Raw genomic sequence first — 22,488 nt, forward strand, 5'->3', positions numbered from 1 at the left:
GGTCATTGTACTTATTTTCCTGTTGGAACTAGACAATGTGTCATAGTCATTTCATATGAACTGTCTCTTTCCCTGGACACCAGCTGCTGTGGACAGAAAGCTCTTGGGTGGCATGTAGGCCTACAGAGGTGGGAGGAATGGAGAGAAGAAGGAAGGAAGGGGCGAGAAAATGAAAATAGAGAGGAATGAGGAGTTCTCTAAGGTGGCACAAGGCCCCTTATGCGCAGAGAGGAAAGAGGAAAGGATAGATGGGTGCAGTCCCACAGGACGGATGGAAGGAGGGAAGGGCCATCATAAGGAGGGAAAGATGGAATGGAGAAGCAGAACAACAGGAAACAACCATTAGTGTGTTCTCTATTCCCTGAGCTGCTTGTTCAATTAGAGATCCAGCTGGACAGATGAGAGTAGACTGTTATATAACAGACTGTGTTGCTTTTTAGCAAACAGCAGCTTTTAGGTAACCCCCTGACTTACTTCTGTTGGATGTCTTATGGTGAATTACATCAACTGAATAACCTTGTATATGTGCACTAATAAAGATTAAGAAAAAGTGACGAAAAGCATATCCACATTACCAAGGACTGTTTATAAAAGCTTGTGTCTTAAAGCTTGTCTTGTGTGTATTTTATTAAAGAACTATCAGTGATCCCTACAATATAATCATAATATTGATAATGAGGTATTCAGTCAAAGATATCATTATATTTAATTCTGAAGGGCACTATATGCCTCCATGAACTTGAAGTAGGACAATAATTGGAAACTGTGGGGATGTAAGGCTCTGACACAGAAAGTGATAGTTTTGTAATTATGTCCTGACAATGATACTTTCTGTTAGATTACTGACATGCTAATAAAAGGTGGTACTTTTTCCCTCAATAATGTAGATAAATCCTTGCTGCAGAATGAGTATTAATCAAAGACATTTAAACTAATACACAAGAAAAGCATTTCCTCATCTTTGCTCCATCAGCAAATCTGATAACAGTTGCTGTTAGAGTGGTCCCTCCACTCTGTACACACACATAACACGTCGGTCTTCCTCTTCCACAAACTCTCTTACCACAGTGACTACCGTCTGACAGCAGGTTTCCAGAAATAGCCTGGAGCAGTCTAGAGCAGCTGCATAACAAGTGTAGAGACAGATACCCTGTACTGTACATGTCTGGTAGGACACTGATTGCCAATACTAGTCATGAGCTGGGACAGAGATTGTCAACTGTCAGATAACACAGTGGAGCCAAAGGAACAAAATTGTATCAATACAGACTTAGCCATATTAGCCTTAGCCATATTACCTTCTTTAAACTGTGCTGCTCCCATCGGTGGTTTCATCATTACATATGAATTTTGTAAGTTTACAAAGATACCTAATATGCCCTGCTGAATTGCAAGGAAATGTGTATAATATGATCCATGACACCTCAGCATTTACTATCTGATGTGAATGCGGGAGCCATGAAACAATGGCACTGTGGGTTTGAATATTTCACTCAATTTAAGCTTGATCTTGCTTTCATGAAGCACTGCAACCAGCAGATACAGAATATATATGTGACAATGTTGTATAACATGGAAAAAAAATTTGGAAAAGAAAAAATGTTTTTTCTAATTCTGAACCTACTTAGGGGGAAATCAACAAACAGCCACTATTGCTTTGATTGTGCACAGACCAAAAACCCATCAATTACATTCAACCTGTCTTTACAATAAATTACTACTGGGTGCACTAACCATTTGAAATTTGGTTGCACATATCAATCAATTAAAGATAAAAGAAGTTTTTCAAAGTGCCTATATAATGTTAATATGTGAATGCAGTTAACCTTCATCTCATCTGTGTAGTATTATGGACAGACCTAAACCATATGCAACTGGATTAAACAAAGTGCAACAACCAGAAGCTCCATCAGTCTGCTACGTGCGTGATCACGCACAGACAATTTTTCAAACTGAGACAATGAACAAATGTAAGATGTTTTCATTCTAATACATTCAGTCAGTGTGGACTTTGGCCAGATATAAATCTGGAACACACTTGTTTGGGCTTCCATACTTTCAGAACAAGCTCAAGGAAGCATTGCATCCACACCCTCTCAGCGCTATATTTAACGCAGAGTGTGGGTATTTGAAACAGGGCGGTCTCGTCTGTAAAATGGACACAGATATTGCCCGACACATCCTGTACCACTGCCAACAGTGCACCGCCTCAAAGCACTTTGTCTCGCCTCCCTTGGCTTCAGTTTAACCCAAAAAACATGACTACATGTGCAGATGTGGGTGCATAAAAAGTACACTAAAATGTTATTTTTTCCTTTGCAAAACACAAAAAGCCTTCAAGTCAGTCGAAAAACTAGGGAACTCCCTTACTCAGCAATATTCAGCTAGCAGTTCACCACACAAACCCTAAAACTCTAAATGCAGAAAATGTTGTGCAGGGTGTGGCTTTGGGTGGGGAGGCTGCCTCTGCATGTGTCTCAAAATCTCCCATCGCTTGAGACCCAAGCAGGAAAAGGCAGGCCACTGAGGGGTAACATTATCTTAGCCCATCTACTGCATGAGAATGATTTAGGTCATAGGGATTTTCAAACTTTTTCATGTTCTGAACCTCCAAAAATATTTTGCTTTGTGTTAGTTATGAAACTGTCTTGGTGTCATACTTGCCAAATAAATCCAAAGTGATGAATCTACTACATGCATACAGATTACATATTATTACAAATTATCACATAAATCCAAATTCCCTTGATTTCTTCCAAAAACATGGGAAAAAATATGATTAGCAAAGAATGTCAAGCCTTGTTTCTGAGTCACTACGAAGTTGGGTTCCAGAGATCCTACTAATGTAATTGGAGAGTAGTTTGTGTGTGTGAGTTCACCTAAGACAGTGATTAGTCTGTTTTGATCAAAATAATATTTTGTGAAGTGTGAACCCACAGTCATATTGTGTATCGCATCACTCTCAAGATATTTGGCATAAACATCAAGGTATGAAATTTTGTCTATATCGTGCAGCCCAACATTGTACCACCATGTTGCCTAATCACGTGGTGTCTGAAATGCACTGTGGGATTGTTTGGGAACAGTGGGACAGCAGTGGTACCATCGCCAGCAAACACAATGCAAGCAGATACAGTGGTTGATGCTGAGAGTACAGAGACAAACGTTTTGACAACTGAAGAGTTGATTTTCTTTAATATTTTTATTTATATAATTTAATATTTTATTTTATTGTTTTACTGTCTGAGCAAAGCGGCGCCACTTTACTCAAACAGCAAACAAGGAAAGCCCTTTCATTGGCAGTGTTGAATCTCTCAGGATGATGATGTCTGATAGGCAGCATATTTTATTATCCTGTAAGGCTAAATGATTGCATGTTTCTTCAGCTTTTTTAGTAAATAAATAAATAGCTTTAATCAAACATATGTCAAGTGATGAAGGTCAGTTTGGACCCTTGACCTGCTGTGTTCATGCAGCCATGTTGTGATGGTTTCACTTCAAAAGACACCCAGGTGCACCACTGAATTCCTATTGGTGGTTACTTCTGTCCCAGCCACATAAATATACAGCAACCAAATAAATAAAATCAAATCTTTGACAAAAATTTACATAAAATAGCTGTCTCCTACACAAATGGCATCCAGAACCAGCTTCCATGAACTTATATTTCACCCTCAGCTCAACAGTAGGCCTATAATCTTTTTCTTGTAAACCAAAACTAACCAAATACTCCAGCTGTTGTTGATATTGATGTGCAAAGATGGGAGTGAAGCATGCCAAGAATCACCTTCAAATGAATGTGAGCAATGTGTTTGCCTCCAATAGATAATGAAGAGCAGTTAGCCTTGGCATACAGAGTACAGTGGTACATGAGAACTTTACAGCCAGCCACAAACATCAGTGTGCTATGATAGACGATATCTTACAGAAAATTATGATGATGATGATGATGATGATGATGATGATGATGATGATGATGATGTCATTTTTGCTGAGGTCTGTAGCAAACCAACATGGTTTTTCTTTTTCTTTTTTTTTTTTTTTTATCTCTGGAAAGTATCATTTGTATGTCAAGGCATCTCTGTAATACTCTATTTATAAAGGTATTTTGTCACACATTTTACTTTAAAAAAACAAAAAACAAAAAACAGATAAATAATATTTGTGGCTCCTGCGACCTGGACATTGTCCTTGGCCACACTGTGATTCAAAGAACATTTTCATTAATTGTTGTAGTTAGTCAACTTAAACTATTCCTCATTTTGCTGAGGACTTTTTGGAAGGCCCTCATGGACCCCTGAGAGTCCCCAGACCCAACTTAGAAAACCACTGTTTTAGGACACTGTATGGACTTGCAGACACACATGTATACAATAAACAACACACAATGAAAAAAAGGAAAATAAAGGGCTAAGTCCAACAGCCACATGTGGCTGATTAATGAGCATGTGCCTGGTGGCATACACACATACGCACAAACAGGACAATTGGTAGCCAGTAATTATCCCTGGGTGTGGTCTGAGAAGCAATGGGCTGTTATTTGTCATTCCATGCTGTATTTATCTGGATTATCTGTCTACTTGGCCTTTGTTGGAATTTCCATGAAAATATCACTTTGAAAAGACACAGATGCAAGCACAACCACATAATTTAATGACAAATGTAAGAGCTACCAAGAGTGAGGCAGCCCAGATCGCCACATTGCAGGCAACTTATTTGTTATTTCACTGTATGTCATGAGGCCCTTTGAGGCCTGCTAACATAAAATCTACAGGATGCTTCTTTGTCTTAAGGGATGCAGTATGTAAATTTGCCATGGATCAGTGTCAGTGAAAACATCAAATAAGCATGCAATTTGATGCTTGGGTCTACATAAATTACATGCTCATTCCACGTTTTTTGGCAGCTGTAGGTCTATCTAAAGGTTTTCATTGAAATCATCCCTCAGCACAATGCACCTTTAAAAGATGCAAAAGGCTGGGACTGCACCGAGCCAACAAGGTAATAAATGTCAACAAAGGTGTCTATCAGAGTGAGGGTGTGGGAAGTTCATCCTGCCAGACAACTGGACCATGTGATCAAATGTAAACTCATGAGGCCCTGATGCCATAAGTGATTACCTCTCCAGAAAAGAGAGAAACAGAAAAGGTCTGTTAAACTCCTGAAAGGTCTGTTAAACCCTTTGAAGATTATAACAGCACTATAATGTCAGGACAAAGCCTTTCATAGGGAATGCAATAAACACAGAATTCATTTGAGCTGTGAATTCTTTCCATTCTGCATTGTTTGTGTAGGTTGCTTGTACATAACTTATTGTTAAGGCGAATAATGAAAATAATATTGAAAGTGTAACAAAACCACATCAATCAGAGGACTCTGGACTGAAACTGCTTGTATTCATAGAAGTGTTTTTGTGCGCTCTGGCTCATTCTCAGTACACGCACACACACACCAGGTCCAGACATGTATAGAAGAAAACACCAGCGTGCTAATTAAGACTGCTGTGTATACTGCTAATTTTTAGACAGAGGACTGGAACTGCTGTGAGAACAATAAACACACACAGTGATTCAACCCACACAAAGGAGCAAAAACAAATCAGGAGCAGGTTTATCTGAAGGCCAAGTGATGTACCACACACATATACTAAAAATCCCCATTTAAAAACTGATTATACAATATCCAAAACTCCTCCAAATTTTCTCCAAAGTCCTGAGGTGAGGAAGTAAACAGCCATTGCCCTAAGGAAATGTCATTACAATGACAAAACGTTCATCTTCACCAGCATGTTAGCTGCCAGATTTGGCTAATCTTGATCTCAGAGCAGCTCACCCTGTGAGGAGCCAGCATTCACTTTGTAGGAGAGCAAGTCGTCTTTTGTGTCTGTCCTTAATTACAGGCTTGTAGAGCTAGAAACTAAGACTTCATTCAGTCCACTTCTCTGTCACCGCTGAAGTACATGCACACAAACACACATTCACACACACACTCACTCTCTCACCGACTGCTCAGATTTCAAAATCCAGATACAAATTTATTTCCATCAAAAGAACAGTGTCGTCTTCCCTTGTTGTCTGTACATCTGTTCTGTGTGTGAGTGTGTGTGTATGTGTGAGTGTGTGTGTGTGTGTGTGTGTGTGTGTGTGTGTGTGTGTGTGTGTGTGTGTGTGTGTGTGTGTGAATGTGGTTTTATGGACTGGGCTTCATTAGGACCAGGAAATGTAGTAAAATAGCAACTCCCTGTGTGATGACGAAAGACAGAGATCACAACACAATGGGAGTTGTCATGGTAATTTATATGGACAGAGATGTCACACACAGACGCAGTGAAAAAGCACTTTAGCTCCGTTGTCAACTGACACTGTGACCGGTCCACTTTGTAATTTAGCCAAAACGATCTCTGCTGTCTAAAACCTTGCTGTTAAAGACTATCTGGTTAAGGTGGCCTTTCGTTGAAACGTCAGAAGGGAGCTAGATCTGTCTTCCTTCAGCTTTTCAACACTTTCTCCAACAGTATCACACCACATACTGTAGATCTGAAGAACTGCAGAACACACTTATAATTACATCCTAACTGCACTGCTGCTGCACTTTTACAAAACACACTAACTCAAGATTATTGTATGGAAGGTTCTACAAAACCAGTGCAAATTAACACTGTTAAGTTTAGTTTTGATGAAGTCAGCATCACATATAATCGGTTACCATCATTAATGTCCAGGTAACACCCAGGTCCACAACTGATACTGAAAAAGAGGTTATTTATCCTAAAGACAGTTTGTGCATATCCACTAAGACATTATACACTCTTGACCTTAATAACAAGTTTGTAGTAAGTTGTAATAAGTCTGTTCCTCTCTGGTCCTCTACCAAAACTTGAACAAATAAGATATTCACTACTGGAAAAAAAAAAAAAAAAAAAAAAAAAAAACAAATGTCAGCGGTTACAAAACAGTAATGGCATGGAAATATAGCTCATTATGCTTGGCTGCTTGAAAAGTAGGTTTTCCGCGGATAGAATCACCGACATATTGGAAATAACTAACTACAATAGAAAAATTCCATGTTGCGAAAATCCAAACTTAACAGTCGGAATCCAAACTGAACAGTCGGAATTTGGGAATGAAAACCCTCTCTGAGTACACTCTATCACTTTGTACAATACCGTTCTACCGGTTTGACAAACAACCTGTTATCTAAAAGGCCAGGGACTGTTTACCTCCAAGATAAACCGGAAACGAATGGGCTACATCCTGTGTGGATATTATATTCAACAGTAGCGCATTGTGATATTCAAATTCACTGTCAGCAATGCATAAATGAATAAATACAGGGGATGAAAAAAAAAAAAAATACACACTAGAACAGGAAGTCCACCGCAGTCATAGCTTGCATGCACTGTTAGAGAACATAGGGTAATATGTGGTCAGGTGACATTTCCCTACACAGTATCTCTATAATCAGCAGTTAACCAGTGGGATTGACCTTATATTCCTGTATTGTCTTTGTCTCAGACAGTATGGGAAGAGGTGGCAGTTACAGCAACACATTGGGCCAACTGATGCTGTGACAAAAGGGCCAAAGAGACAGCACATTTACGAACCAAGCCCTCAAACAATACAATAAAAGACACTTTTGTGGCGGGCACCCACGGTTGTTGTTGCTCCACCGACAGGGGTCACATCAGCCTCACTCCAACAGAAACAAACTGCACTGTTGCACTAAGCTTAGCTCCTGAACGGACTTACTGTGCCTCGTGTGTGTGTGTGTGTGTGTGTGTGTGGCAAAGCTGAGACTGAAGGTGAATGCAGAGGGAAGGCTACTCTGCCTGCTGGAATGCTCTCTCTGTTGTCACTGCAGCCTGTACGGTGGAGCTGCTGGGATCAGCCAGAACCAGCCTCTCAGCAGCCCTCATTAATCACAAATAAGAAACCAAAAGTGGAAAAAAATCATTATTAAGTCTTCTAATGTCACTCTCACTGTAAGAATGAACTTTCTAAACTGATGTATTGAGGGAATCAAAAGTCAGACAATCAATGAACTTCATAGCCAACTGTAAACCACACTCTATAGCCTTAATACAAACAATGACTAATGTGATTTAAGCACACAGTATATATAGGTTGTTGCTCGAGTTCAATCACATTAAAATGCTCATTTGGAGACTTTTTAAGTACAACTGAAGAGGCTAATAAAGGCAAACATTTCAAACCGACGACGACAGTTATTTTCAAATAGTGCCTTACCCTACAGGCGGTCGGCTGGACTCCATCACTGCTGTGAATGTGGCACTTTGATTATCCAACTCCAAGTGATACCCTCAGTATCTTGGACAGCCAGGTTCTGCTCCTAAACCCCGTGGGTGTCCATTTATCACCTGGGAGCACGGAAAAGTTACACCAGACACATTTTCCAGGCCTGCGTAATGTGTTTTCTATTAAAACAGACAGACCATACCACAAGTGACAGTGCGCAAAGATGACACGGTCACTCAGTGTGACCTGAGGCACAAAGACCGCAAAGTCTCAGCGAAGGCTAAAATAAACTGACTTCGCAACGAGACTGAACAAACTTATATCATTAAGAGGAACAACTTACTTTGTCCAAAAACGCTACTGACTCATTCTCGCACTTGTCAAGTCCACTTGATATAATCTTCGCTTTACCTCAACTGATCTTCCCTTCACCCGTATCAACCTAGCCAAATCAGAGACGCGACATCCGGTTCAAATCTAAATAAAAGCCTCAGTTGCAAACATACAGTACTGCAACTTTTGAGTAAGCAAGTCTAACAAAGAGGGACTCTATAAAATATGACACTATGATACATAAAAATGGCTCTGTTGTGTGTGTTTTGATATCAAGATACGAGAGGCACTAACTTTTCATAAAGTGGACTTGCACTGATGAGATGAATCCAGGAGAAAACACAGTGTCTTACTGAGTTGCTCATTCAGTCTATACCAGTTATAAGGGAGAAGAGATAAAGAGAAGATTACAACTTAATCAAAGCTTTTTGTTTTGATACAGTTGTGTACTGAATATATTAATGCATGTACTGCACATATGGACAAATTATGGCACTATTATTATTATTATTATTAGTAGTAGTAGTAGTAGTAGTAGTAGTAGCAGTAGTAGTAGTAGTAGTAGTAGTAGTATCAATATAAAGCATGCATTGATATACGTTGAAATAACACAATACATAGAATTTCTAAACGTACGTTCATTAAAAAAATATATATATTTCCAGTTGTTTTCAGTCTTCCTTTTCTGAGTTTTATACTTTAACTTTGAAGGCAATCCATTTAACTTCCGCTCCGTTCCTGGCTCTGTCTGTGTAACTTGACGCAGCTCCCTGCAGCCCGCCTTCGTCAGCAGATCTCACGTCAATCATCCTCACTGGAGATTCACTGAGCGGCACCAGCTGGCAAGCGGCGGCACCGCTGCAGGTAAAAGCGGAGCGCAAATATTTACACACAAACACAAACGAAAGAGTACACGAGAGCATAACGCAATTACAGACTCGAGCATGCACTTATTATATAAACAAGTTTCAAATTAAAAAAAAAAAAAGTGTTAAAATGTGTTAACTACAGTCTACAGCAATAACAGCTGAAATAAAACGAGGCAGCACAAATGAAATAATAACGACAACGACAGCAGCAACAGCATTAACAACAACAACAGCAACAACAACAACAATATCAATAATAATGATAATGGCATCACCAATGCAAGAACAAGAGGAAGAAGAAAACAAGGATGCAAACTTTGCACATTACTCATTTGGCCCACAGGCCTCTTATTAAACTATGCAGAGGACAAAAACGTCACTTGATACAATATCTCATTGAAATTCCACAATGAGAATTCAAACCATTTCTCCCGGCATGCTTTGTGATAACTAATTCAGCTGTAACTCCTCCCTTGTACGACTAACGCCTGATCGTCCACAAGAGGTCGCTCAAGGACTACTGCATGTCCGTGTGCTGTGCGTTCCAGGAATGTGGCTGCCTGTCGCGGAGAGCAGGGTCAGGTAGTGTGATGGCCAAATACTCTAACACTGGGATGATAACACTAATCATAGTCATAGTAACAATTTTAGAAGAAGAGGACATTTTATATTTTGTAAGCATTCATGCATAAAAGCAGGGTGAAGTGCCTTGCAAAAAGGCACTCGGCAAAAACACAGATACCAAACAAGACTTAAAAAGGAAGGACTACTTCTTCAAACAGCAAAGGCAAAAATAGTAACACTGTTGTGTATCCAAGCATGCTCTGAGACAAAAAGAAAGAAAGAAAGAAATCCGCAGGAAATACTTTAACAGCAGTTGCAGTCAGCTGTGTATGCTTGCTGGCAGTTGACTTGCTTAGTAATTTTGGTAGATCACTCTCATCCCTGACATCTGTTGGTTTTAATCACAAAGCAATCTGAGACTTGTAGGCACTTTAGGCACGTCTCCATTCTTCAACCTCATAGTTTCCCCTCATCCCCAGACACTCATCCTTTAATGGTTACCTGTATCCCTACATCCCTTCAACACATAACCCTCGACCCGCATCCCTCCATCCCTTCATCCCTCATCCTTCTCCCTGGACCCTCAGTACATCATTTCGGTTCTCCACTATACAACTGGCTATTTCAAATTGGAATCCAATTGGTGTGGTCTTTTGTCAGTGAAAGAGTAAATCAACATGAATTTATAATATACAGGAATAAAAAACATGTTGCTGCACTACACACTATAGGTTAGGACCTAAATTAATGTTGCATTTGGGGTCACAAACAAAACAGCAAGTGTTTTCCATCACCTAACAGACTTGGCATCACTTTGCTTCGATGGTGTTAATGCATGGTCAGAGGTGGAACATGCTCACACAGCATGTTGTGTACTATTTGACACTTTTAGTATCAGTCATATGACAGGGCCAGTTTGTGGTTGGTTTGTGTACTTCACTTCCCTTTCTTCATTTTTGTGCACAGATAGGAGAAAACATGAAAGAGTCATGATGGTGGTTTGGTGTATGTCGGATGCTCAGATCTGTGTATAAAGTTGGGGATCAGAGGATGTTGTGGTCCAGTAGCTGACTTTGGTTGCACACGGTGGGGCATAGGGGCCTACCTGTCAAATATGGTTATTGTAGGATTTATGATTATTTATGTTTTGGCTGCATGTGTTAATACTTTGCCATTTTGCTATGATAGATCTAACTCCAAATAAATTTCAATTCTGTCTCTGAAAAAAACATACTGAAGACAATTTTGCATCTCCTTAACCCAAAATCAGCATCTTATCTTATTTGAGAAAATCTCCCCAGTAGCTGTGACCATATCAGAACCCATAGAGTTCTGGGATGTGCTGCTTGTTTTGTGTGACTTTTTTGGCTGTCTAAAAATAATATAATGTATGCAGTGTGAGCAGTGGTCTCAAGATAATAATCTTGCTTTCACAATAAAGGCATGTACAGGAAACAAGATTAGCACTTCTGTATGACTGCCACCCATCACTATAAGGGACTGTTCAGTTGTAGACAGCCACTTCAGCACTGTGTATAGCTGACTCCCAGGACACAGAGGACAGCAAACTGACAGGGAGAGTGATTGTGGGTGCATTATTGGACAGGAAAAGGCAATACTGAAATCTCACCATGTCAGGTCAGTGCATTTTCAACAACTATAACCTTTTGTCACAGTCTATAAAGTATCAGAGGATTGCTGATTTTTGTGCAACTTGATAACAAATATATGAGCCTATATTTGCTGTAAAGTCTTGAGTAATTCGACACAAAAGTGTTGCTGAAATGAGAAAATGGGCAGAACTGGGTTTTTGTCTTGATCTTTTATCTTTTGTGTACATGTCAGTAAATCCGTAAAACGAAATGCATGCATGACTAGTAATCCAGAAACACAAAGAATCGTTAATCACCCTTGGAAAAATGAGCGAAAATAACTGTAAAATTACAAACAATTAATTTATTTTATTTATTTTTAATTTTATTTTAATTTTCTGCTCAAATATTTGGGGAAACTACCACTACTTTTTTAGTAGTAGTATTATTTCCCTCAAAGATATAGGAATCAAAATACATAAATGGATTTAAAAAAAAAAAAAAAAAAAAAAAAAAAAAACACTGAGCACTGTCAGGGTAATAATCAAAAAGCTCCCAAAGAGTTGAACAGTTTCAAATCTGCACAGTTTAGCACAGTCTTGGCATTATCAAGTTTTAAAATCAGCTGTTAGACGCCACCTTCACGTCGACACGCTCTTTGCACAACTTGAAAAGTAATTCTCACTGAGAGCGGCCCATGGCAGTTGGAATCATGTGTTGTGGTCAGGTTAAACCAAAATTGAACTTTTTTTCTGTGCACACTGCAAGCATGTTTTTGCAACAAAGACAGAAAAAAAGCAGCTGATACCCACAGTATAAAATATGGTGGGGATCACTGATGTTTTGGGGCTATTTTGCGGCTGGTGGGAGCTCTTGTTATGATTGATGACATATAGCGACTTCTTCTAACGGGATATTTTTAATCAAAACTAGCCAAATCAGCATTGTCAGACATTATAAGAGGAAGTTCAGTGCTGTTTTCCTCTCTGAGGGAAGCTTTCACCAAACATCAACTGGAAAGATGCCAATAACCTATGCTTTGCAGGATTTTTTTTTAATACTTTAAATAAATGTTTGTGTTTAAAAAAAAAAAAAAACAACAAAAAACAAAAACAAAAAAAACAATAATTTGTTAAGATATAAGCACACAGCCCCTCCATAGATTTGCATCCAAAAATATGACCCATTTTGTGTGTTGCTCATTATGTGCAGCCGTGCTTGCTTATTTTCATGACGGGTGCCAATATTTCTCGAGTTGACTGAATGCTTCCAAGTAATCAGTGATGACCTGTGTGAGCCACCAGGTGTCAGAAAGAGCCAGCATGAGTCACTGTCAGCCGCCGTCTCAGTGAACCTTAAGTGTGGATTTATATCACAGCAAAACACAATCTGACAGTAGCCCTATCAGATCCACGGTTAACAGGCCTGTAGATATCATTGTTTGTCAATACAGGCAACCTGACCATTTTCTTTCGAACGTTTATTTGAAAGCCCTGGGAGAAACTATTTAAAATATGTTTCCACACATGAACATAATTCAACTAACTGAAAACAAAAATTCCTGTCTTTGCAGATTATGGAGAAAATACCACTACACCCGACTATTCCGCTTATTATGAGGACACAGAGAACTATGCCCCGTGCAACAACAGCAGCGTGAGAAACTTCAGCCATGTGTTTTTGCCCACCCTTTACAGTTTGGTGACCATCATTGGCTTCATAGGTATGAGTCTGTGTGTATGTGCATATGTTCAAAATAAATAAATAAATAAATAAAAATAAATAAATAAATATGTGGAAATGCATGTCTCACATCACATTACAAGTTGATACTCTAGCTGCAGTTACATAGACATATCTTCCAAAAACCCAGTTTAAATCATTCTTGTTTGAGATTCTGTTTTCATAGATGCTAAAAGAAAGTGATCCAATAGCATGCACATTTATATGCCCCAATGATTTAAACTTTTTTTTTTATTGACATGCACAAAGTAGTTCTGCCTGCTGGGAAGTGTCTAATCTGCTGGAAATATAAATATAATATAGGCTAAGTCATGTTTTCCAATGGCGGCTCTCTCATCAGGTCGTCCATAAGACTGTTGACATGAAAAATGGCTGAGTTGCAATCACTTTTGCCGTTTTGACTTTTAGCTTTGCAATAGGCAGCCTTCAACCTTTTCCAGTGGTTTTTGATTTTCTTGATGAATAGGTGGATTCCAGCTTCATTCATCTTTTCAGACAACTTGTTGCACAACTGGTGGTTTCGAGCGTCTCGACCACGGAGGCGTTCAACAATCCTTTAAAGATTTCATCTTGACAACAAAAAAGTTTTATCAGGCACAGAGCAGTTGTGTCTCGCTACCGCCATGTTTCTGTCCCTCCTGGAAACTCGTCACATCACACAGTATTACCTCCATGTGGGCAGACATGTAGAGAGCCTGTAAAAAGAGCATAATTATTGCAAACAGAGATAAACGATCAGATTAAATGTTTACATGGTTATTAGGTGCAAATATCTTCCTATTGAATTGACTATCAAAGGTTTAGACCAGCCCCCTCAACCTGATTGAAAATTCCTTCCAATCAGACCTGATTGGGCAAGTCTCTTGTGGTTGAGGTGGTTACATCAGGCATTCTTATTCTGATCAGGCTATTATTCTGATTAGTAGTAGAATATTAGAGTCCATGTAAACGCAGCTTTTGAAAGACAGAAGATATGACTAACTGATACACAGAGACGTGAATTTAGGCAGATTTGAAGATGTACACCGGGAATTAAGAACTTATTTTTCCTCCAAGGTAATGGCCTGGTGGTGTGTGTTCTGCTGAAACACCGCAACCAGACCACCCTGACGGATATCTGCCTCCTCAACCTGGCTCTCTTCGACCTCCTCTTCGTCTTCTCCCTGCCCTTCTACTCCCACTACGCTGCTGTCGAGGAATGGATCTTCGGAGACTTTGTGTGCCACTTCGCATCAGGCGTCCACACGCTGGGATTTTTTGGCAGCATCTTCTTCATGGTTGTCATGACACTGGACCGCTATGTGGTCATCATGCACGCTCACACCATGGCACGGCACCGCACTTTGAGGGTGGGCATTGCTCTGACCGTGGTAGTGTGGATGCTGAGCTTGTGCATCTCCCTGCCAGTTTTTGCCCTAACACAAGTGAAATATGAGGACTTCAATTGGAAATGTAATTCCAACACCAAAGATAACATCTGGGACAACTTTAACATCTTCATGACCAACATTGTGGGTCTTGTGATTCCCTTGCTGGTGATGATATTTTGCTACTCCAGGATCATTCCCACACTGGTGAAAATGAGGACTGTCAAGAAGCACCGCATCGTTAAGCTGATCATCATAATAGTGGTTATCTTCTTTTTGTTCTGGACCCCATACAACATCGTCATCCTCCTGAATTTCCTGCACAACCAAGGGATTTTGATCAATGATTGCGATATGCTCACAGGGTTGAACTTGTCCCTGCCAGTGACTGAAGGCATTGCTTATGCTCACTGCTGCCTGAACCCCATAATATATGCCTTTGTGGGACAGAAGTTCATGCTGCGTGTGAAAAGGTTGCTGAGGAAGTGGGTGCCTTGTCGTTTCCTGGTCTCCCCCAGAAACATGTCAGAAAGCTCATTCAGGAAAAGCTCTATTGTGTCCAGGTCCTCGGAGATTACCTCCACTCGCATCATGTAGGTGGATGGTAGATCTTCAAAGGTGTTTTAAGACCACCAAACACCCACAATGTTTTACCATTCCACTGAAACCATTTTTCTTTACCCCAGTACTCTTTCTATTACCGTCCACCATGTTATCCTTGTTTATTTTGCACTGATTGCTATGTGTTCTACTTGCCATGTTGGGACTTTATGATTTAATTTGCACAGGGCACTGGATTTTTCACCTCACCATCATTCTCAAAGAAATTCACAATGATTTTTTGATTGTATGATCTTAGCACCTCATAAATTTGCATTTTACAAATTAAGGTGTTGATTTTTTTTCACATGCTTTGCAAAGCCTTTCCCTTGATATTGAAGAACTTTGTGTTCTGCTTTGACTGAAACTCTGTACCTTAGGGTTTCAGCAGGGTAACCACAAAGCTTGCCTGCGTCTGCATGTAACATTTAAAGCTATGATGCCTCCTTTTTCTTTTCACACATTTTTTGCTGAGGCTGCAAATTGATAAACAAGCACCAGAGTGGACAGTTTTGGTATGGAATAATTACCAAACTGTTTTTACAGTATGCCAGTATGCCTGTATTCATGTTTATATATACATAGTTTAGGTACATATATTTTTTTTGTTCTCCATGATTCAAAAATACCTTTTTCCTCTAAACCTTTCCCTTTACTGTTTTCCTTGCTTGGTGATAAGTCAAATTAACAGAGATAAAAATATATATATATAATCCAAGGTTTTTGTCCATTATCCACAGTATATGTACTGTAGCCTTTCACATTGTTCACACATTGTATATTCTTCTTGAAGATGCTCTCTCTTAAGACACCTTCATATATGTACATTTTTTAATTTTTATGTATTTTTAGAGAATACCGTAGTTATGTTTTCATGCTTTCATATATACATTTATATCTTCTTTGCTCTAGTGTTGAAACTATCAAATGCTGGCATGTAGAGAACCTCATTTATGACCTGTTTCTTTTTGCTGTACTCTGTTAATATTTGCTGCTGCAATTGTCCACTTTTCCCTATGGGACTCAATAAAGTTTTATCTCATCTCATTTAATCTCATCTCATGTAGTATCTATTGTGATACTATGTTTGAATACCAACCTCAGGACATCCAATTCATAGCACACACCACCTTCTATGCACTAAAGTAATAACATTTTGGGGAAAATATTCTTTTTCCGACTTACCCAGACTGAGACAAGGTGTTCAGTACCGTTTTCACCTCTGTATGCCCAGTATTTCAGCTCCTATGGGTAGCATTTCGTGTTAGCTTAGCGTAATGACCTGAAGCCTATGGGAGTCATTAGCCTGGCTCTGTGAAAGTGAAAAAATATATTTTACAGCAACTCCAAAGCTGTGTTATTTACATAATGTATCATGTGTATTTGAAATATACATCTTTGAATTAAAACTAATACCTTCACCATACTTACATCATGCACCTGCAGTAGTGCACAGATCACTGTATCAGTCTGGACAAGTCTGGAAAAAAAATAAAATAATTAAAAAAAAAAAGAAGCACACACAATGGCATCTCAGTGGGCTTTTCAACATGTCCATAGTGTGGACCCTTATACTGGTTTCATCATCACAAGTGTCACTTTCTACCACAGAAAATGTGATATGAGCTGCTAAGTCATCAAAGTGCCAGCAACTTTGATGACCTTAGCAGTTCATTCAATTATCAAGGGCTCTGCCTGATCTGCAAAACCTGTAGAAGAAAAACTAACAAACTAACAAATCTCCTCAAACATGAGCATATTGTTATTGTGTCTCTCAACAATTTTTCACTTAACATTTAAAGAATGCAAATGTGAAAAAATGGAAATCGGAATTGCCGTCATAAATCATCACTGAGCACTATCATACTGTGTATTGAAGTGAAAATGTGTTATATGTTATTTGCATAATTTTGAAAAATGTTCTTTTAAAGCTATATAAAAGAAAGAGGAAAGGGAGGGAAAAAAGAATTGACACTCATTAAAACACTTCCATCATCACCACCTGCTCCTACTTTGTCATACATAAAAGGGACATTTCTCAGAAAACCACAGACACCTCACTCCTAGGCACAGGCATTTGCAGAGGAGATGTCAAAGCCATGCATTTGTACGCCTTACCAGAAATGAGATTCGCGAGATTTGACAGAAAAAGCAAACAATGCAAGCTGACAGGCTGATTTCTGAACTTGTTGCTCAAAATCAGAAGATTTAATTAAGAGGAGCAGCGACTGTGGGAGTGAAAGTGGTAAGCACTGAACTACTAACTATTCTCATTTTTTACCTGTTAGTAACCATTGCTCACCACCTGCGCAAACACGCACACACACACACACACACATACAAATAACGTCAGTCACAGGAAGTGAGGGTCGGCAAGTGTGTTGTAGCAGGTGGTGATATGTGTGCATTTGTGAGAGTGTAGTTTAGAAATGTGGTTTGCATCATCGTGATTATCATCAGGATAAGAGTTTGTAGTTTATATAGAGTCATAGACAAAAATGCCTACAGAAAGTCTACAAGACTAAAACAACGTACCGAACAAAAATACAAACGATTTTCGTTCTGTTTCACGAGCTAAATTTACATCCCTCATCATTTTTCCATAAACATTTAGTTATTTTTAATCTTGTGCATAAATTTGTTTACATGCCTGTTAGTGAGCACTTTCTCCACTTCTTTTCAAACTGATGAACAGTAACTAAGTGTCTCAAAGGATGTCGCAAAGATTGAGCGTACCAAGACCAAAGTAAGCAACAATCAGCTGTCCAACAGAATGATGAAACACAAACACAAGTTCACAACAAAACACCAGACAAACAACAGCAAGTTTCTAGCGGGACACAGTAAACCTACCGGTCGACCGCCAGCCTTAGAGCCAATACGCATACAAGGACCAACTCCCCAATAAAACTGGAAGAAACTAAGTCGTGGTAGGTGCCAGGACAAAAACAGGCAAATGGACAGGGGCATGGACAACAGGGACATGAGAAAAGTGATGAGGTGAGGAGAAATATGAAATGCGGTCCATGTCAGGTAGACTAGAGCTGTCCACTGTCAGGTAGACTAGAGCTGATACGCATGTCCTCAGAGGCTAGGACAGCACTGCTCAAACAAACAGTGGAAAGAGGGTAAATTTAGAGATCTGCATTGAGCTGAGGTGACATTGTGTTGGTCTTGAGCTAGACAAGAATGGCTGCTAGTAGTATAAGTTTAGGAAAATCAGACATGACTCACTGAAGAGTGTGTGTGCCTGAAAAGGTCATCGCAAAGGGCATGGAAGTTCTTCCAGTAAAATCTCAGTGCTTTTGTCATCTTGGGCTCCTTTTGAAATATGCTAATTAGGTTAATTCCCACTGACTAAATGTCTGAAACGATTCTCTCTCTTGTTTTAAGTCAAGATCCTGTGCAACGCAATAGAAAAAGGAGAAGCACATCTTTCCTGTCTACCACTGTTCAAGAAGAAGTCATGTTTCATTGTAGAGTCAAAGATGTGTCCCAACAAAACAGGCTGTGATTAATCACTTGTTGAATATTACTAAGCAGCAATATCTTTTTACTAAACCTTTTCAGTGAAGGTGGGTCGCATTTTCTCACCACGTTAAAATAGAAACTGAAGAAATGAACACCTAAGAATGCCTAAGAACTTGATATGAAGTTAACTGTTTAACCAAAGGACCATTCACTGTCCCCCTCAGTTCCAGCTCCAGTCCTTCACTTGGCAGTATGAATACAACAGACTGTAATTGTGATTACTCTGGGTTTGAATATGCTCAAGACTGCGATTCGGCTGTGCTTGAGGGATCCTCAGTCTTGCCAGTTATTCTCTACCTGCTATTCTGCATTGGTCTGATAGGTATGTCTGAAACAATCTACATTTGACACATTGCTGACACATTAGACTGTTAGATTTTAAGTATTTAGGTGATGTCAAGGCTTTACATCAGAGTTAAAAATGTTTTCCTGTATAAATAATGCCTTTATTTTGGTACATTGTATCATTTATTTAGAGGGTAAACACTGTGTTCCTTTTCTTTGCTACAGGCAATGGCACAGTTCTGTGGCTTCTCACCCGGCACATTAAAGTGAAGACGATGACAGATGTGTGCCTCCTCAACCTGGCCCTGTCTGACCTGATAATGACCCTGACCCTGCCCCTCTGGGCTTACACCTCCCAGAACCATCTTTGGTCAAATGGGCGGGTTCCATGTAAGATGATGACAGGTGCTTATCAGGTGAAGCTAATTTGTTTCTGTATATAGCCTGTGTGTGTTTTATTTAGAACACTTAATCACTTAAACACTTAACAAATCAATTATATTTTGATATCATGGTAAAATGGAACTGATGGGCAGATGGGGATGGAGGGCAAAGAAGGGCGGTGCAAAGTGCTTGGTGATCCTTAAGAAATATCATTTGAGGGTTTTTGATGGGGAAAACATTATTGTTGTTGTTGTTATTGTTCCTCTTCCTCTTACTATGATTGTACATAGCACCTCTCAAGCAACAACACCAGTAAGAATGCGTGTTTTCTGTATTTTGTGTTTTAACAATTTAAGCAGTAGGGAATTTCCATCCATTTTAAGCATTTCCATCACCACCACATTTTTAAGAGATGGTAACCGAGTGAAAAACAAGGATTTTCTTAATTAGTATTCTTCTTGAGTGCCATCTTCATCGCCCACCACAATCTGAGAGTTCCTGAAAGTCAACAACAGTAATAAAAGGGAGTTCTCAAGAATGTGTTTTCTTTTTTTTTTTTTTTTTTTTTTTTTGCAGTAATCCTTTCCAGCAGGGCTGAGTGGGCCTTCCCCCTGGAGTATCTAACCAAGTGATCTGAAAATGTCCTGCTAGTCAGAACTAGCACAGCAAACAATATGATAGCAAATGTTTTCATGGCTAACATTGCTGCATAGGTCACATACTGAAAAACAAATTTTGGCATGTTGAGAATCATTTTAATGTAAAAAATGCACAGTTGTCGTCCCTTTAAGCATTAAAATTGGACAAATGTCATGTCATGTAATTTCCTTCCCTCTTGTTCCTTCTGAATAGCTGGGGCTCTACAGTGGGACCTTGTTTGTGACCCTGATGAGCGTGGACCGCTACCTGGCCATCGTTCATGCTGTGTCGGCCTTGAGAGCCCGCACTCTTCGTTACGGAACAGCAGCAAGCATCATTGTCTGGGTCATATCCATCACCATGGCAACTCCACAGGTGGTGTTTGCTGACATGGTGACGGAGGATGATTCCCAGACATGCCAACCAGTGTACCCGGACAACACACAGAACACCTGGAAGATTCTGCGAAACTTCAGCGAGAACACAGTGGCGCTTTTCGTGGGCCTTCCCGTCATGGCCTTCTGCTACCTTAAAATCCTCCTTGTGCTGCAGAAGTCCAGGAACTCAAAAAAGAACAGAGCTGTCAAGCTGATATTCACCATAGTGTGTGTGTTTGTCATCTGCTGGGTGCCATACAATATCACTGTTTTCGTTCAGACGCTGGAAATCTATGAGATCATAGACAACTGCGAGTCTTCCAATATGATCAAATCTGCCTTACACGTGTCTGAGATCATAGCGCTGGCTCACTGCTGTGTGAATCCAGTCATCTATGCATTTGTCGGGGAGAAATTCAGGATGTCACTTCGCAAAGTGCTGTCCAAATACCTACGCTTGGAACACCTGAGTACTGCAAGCCTTGTCAGCCAGAGAGACACCACAGATAAAGAGACTTCCAACACAGCTGTCAGATCAGAATATTAGTGGTTCATACATTCAGGCTATCTTCCTACTGCATGGACATGGAAACTTGTGGGCACAAAGTCTGGTCAACTAGAATTTGATGCATTGTACTCCTGGAGGACTGCAGTGAGACAGAGAGAGAGAGAGAGAGAGAGAGAGAGAGAGAGAGAAAGGCTCACCTTTGCTTTTAGAAAGGGTTAGATGTCAATGTGGGCTGTAAGTAAGTAAGTAAGTGCGTGTGTGTGTGTGTGTGTGTGTGTGTGTGAAGTACTTAAAAATGATGTAAAATAGCTCCTGCTTAAATTCCGAGGTAAAGTCAGAGTGGTGATTCATTCTGAAAATGTAAATGTTTATGATAAACTCTGAGATTGAAAGCACGTGTAAATGCCATTGCTGTTTTTTAATGGAATGTTTTTTGTTTTTTTTTTTCATTTATTTGTTCATTTTTTTCAGTGACTAAAAATGTTCTGTCATCTTACTGTTTCCTGTAAACTAAAATAAAACCCACAAAAAGAGCATAAAACTACATTGCTGCTACTTGCTTCAAGTTAACTGGAAAATTTAACCACCCTCTCTCAACACTTTTGTCTTGCGGAAGGGTGTTGATATGTATGTGCGTGCATTCATGTGTGCGTGTGTGTGTGTGTATGTGTGTGCATGTGTCTGTGCCTACATGCGCAGACATGATTACTGTTTGTCATTAGCACTTCTTTTTACATAGACTTCCTTCATCTGTGCACACACAATGTTTTGTTTACAAGTGTTTACTGCAAAAACGTCTCCGAACAAGTCCTCTAGTCTGGTATGCTGTGTTGAAAGTGGAAGAATCTGTCCAGAAGATGAGCTCACCCTACTTGTGAAACTGCACTGGAAACAAGAGACACCTGTGGAGAAATGCACTAGAAAAAAAGATAATAATAATAATAATAATAACAACAGCAACAACAACAACAACAACAACAACAACAACAATAATAATAATAATAAACTCTCTCTCTTTCTCTCTTTCTCTCTTTCTCTCTCTCTCTCTCTCTCTCTCTCTCTCTCTTTCTCTCTCTCTCTCTCTCTCTCTCTCTCTCTCTATATATATATACATATGTATATACAGTTGAATTGCAACAAGCATTGTCTGGTGTTTCATCATTTGTCTTTGAACTGAAGGCAAAGCTCATTGAGCTAAATCATAAACAATACCTTCTACCAGTACACCACTGAAAATGTCACATGCAGAGCACCTGCATCCTGCAATGCTCTGCAAGGCAAGGTCATGAAACTGTTTCAGTGAGACAGCCCCGCACCTTCTATATGACCTGATTTGCCAAATATCACGACCTGTCATATCACCGGTGTGGCCAAGCTGTAACAACCTGTCTGAATACCAAAACAAAAGAAGCAGCAAAAGAGACAACATTACAGATTGCTT

General features: G+C 39.6%; 3 protein-coding genes across 8 annotated transcripts in view; 2 read left to right on the top strand and 1 right to left on the bottom strand.

Annotated features, from left to right (window-relative positions):
* The window catches only part of cobl (cordon-bleu WH2 repeat protein), a 72,084-nt gene extending 63,397 nt beyond the window's left edge, over positions 1-8,687 (bottom strand). For all 5 annotated transcript variants that reach the window (XM_030072465.1, XM_030072467.1, XM_030072466.1 and 2 more), the window contains exons 1-2: positions 8,599-8,687; positions 8,247-8,377 (exon numbers count right to left, since the gene is read on the bottom strand). In XM_030072465.1, the coding sequence (XP_029928325.1) occupies positions 8,247-8,272 (26 nt within the window). In that variant the 5' untranslated portion in view covers positions 8,273-8,377; positions 8,599-8,687. The remainder of the gene's footprint in view (positions 1-8,246; positions 8,378-8,598) is intronic.
* A 2,845-nt stretch (positions 8,688-11,532) lies between these two features.
* LOC115373874 (C-C chemokine receptor type 5-like) lies at positions 11,533-15,515 on the top strand. Its single transcript, XM_030072489.1, has 3 exons — positions 11,533-11,659; positions 13,187-13,336; positions 14,413-15,515. Exons 1-3 carry the CDS (start codon positions 11,653-11,655, stop codon positions 15,318-15,320), a joined length of 1,065 nt encoding a protein of 354 aa, XP_029928349.1. The 5' UTR covers positions 11,533-11,652; the 3' UTR covers positions 15,321-15,515.
* A 1,922-nt stretch (positions 15,516-17,437) lies between these two features.
* LOC115373788 (C-C chemokine receptor type 2) lies at positions 17,438-21,566 on the top strand. Of its 2 annotated transcripts, none has more exons than XM_030072362.1 (4): positions 17,438-17,568; positions 19,019-19,176; positions 19,365-19,555; positions 20,376-21,566. In XM_030072362.1, exons 2-4 carry the CDS (start codon positions 19,047-19,049, stop codon positions 21,084-21,086), a joined length of 1,032 nt encoding a protein of 343 aa, XP_029928222.1. In that variant the 5' UTR covers positions 17,438-17,568; positions 19,019-19,046; the 3' UTR covers positions 21,087-21,566. The 2 variants fall into 2 exon arrangements, with proteins under 2 accessions (XP_029928222.1, XP_029928223.1); XM_030072363.1 differs by lacking the exon at positions 17,438-17,568 and adding an exon at positions 18,722-18,898.
* Positions 21,567-22,488: the final 922 nt, after the last annotated feature.

The sequence above is a fragment of the Myripristis murdjan genome, chromosome 16 (assembly GCF_902150065.1).
Source record: "Myripristis murdjan chromosome 16, fMyrMur1.1, whole genome shotgun sequence".
Classification (NCBI taxonomy): domain Eukaryota; kingdom Metazoa; phylum Chordata; class Actinopteri; order Holocentriformes; family Holocentridae; genus Myripristis; species Myripristis murdjan.

Coding starts and splice junctions, on each gene's coding strand:
- LOC115373788 (XM_030072362.1), top strand. CDS start 19,047: ATGAATACAACAGACTGTAATTGTGATTACTCTGGGTTTGAATATGCT. Junction 19,177..19,364: donor ATTCTGCATTGGTCTGATAG/GTATGTCTGAAA, acceptor TCTTTGCTACAG/GCAATGGCACAGTTCTGTGG. Junction 19,556..20,375: donor TGATGACAGGTGCTTATCAG/GTGAAGCTAATT, acceptor CCTTCTGAATAG/CTGGGGCTCTACAGTGGGAC.
- LOC115373874 (XM_030072489.1), top strand. Junction 13,337..14,412: donor GACCATCATTGGCTTCATAG/GTATGAGTCTGT, acceptor TTTTCCTCCAAG/GTAATGGCCTGGTGGTGTGT.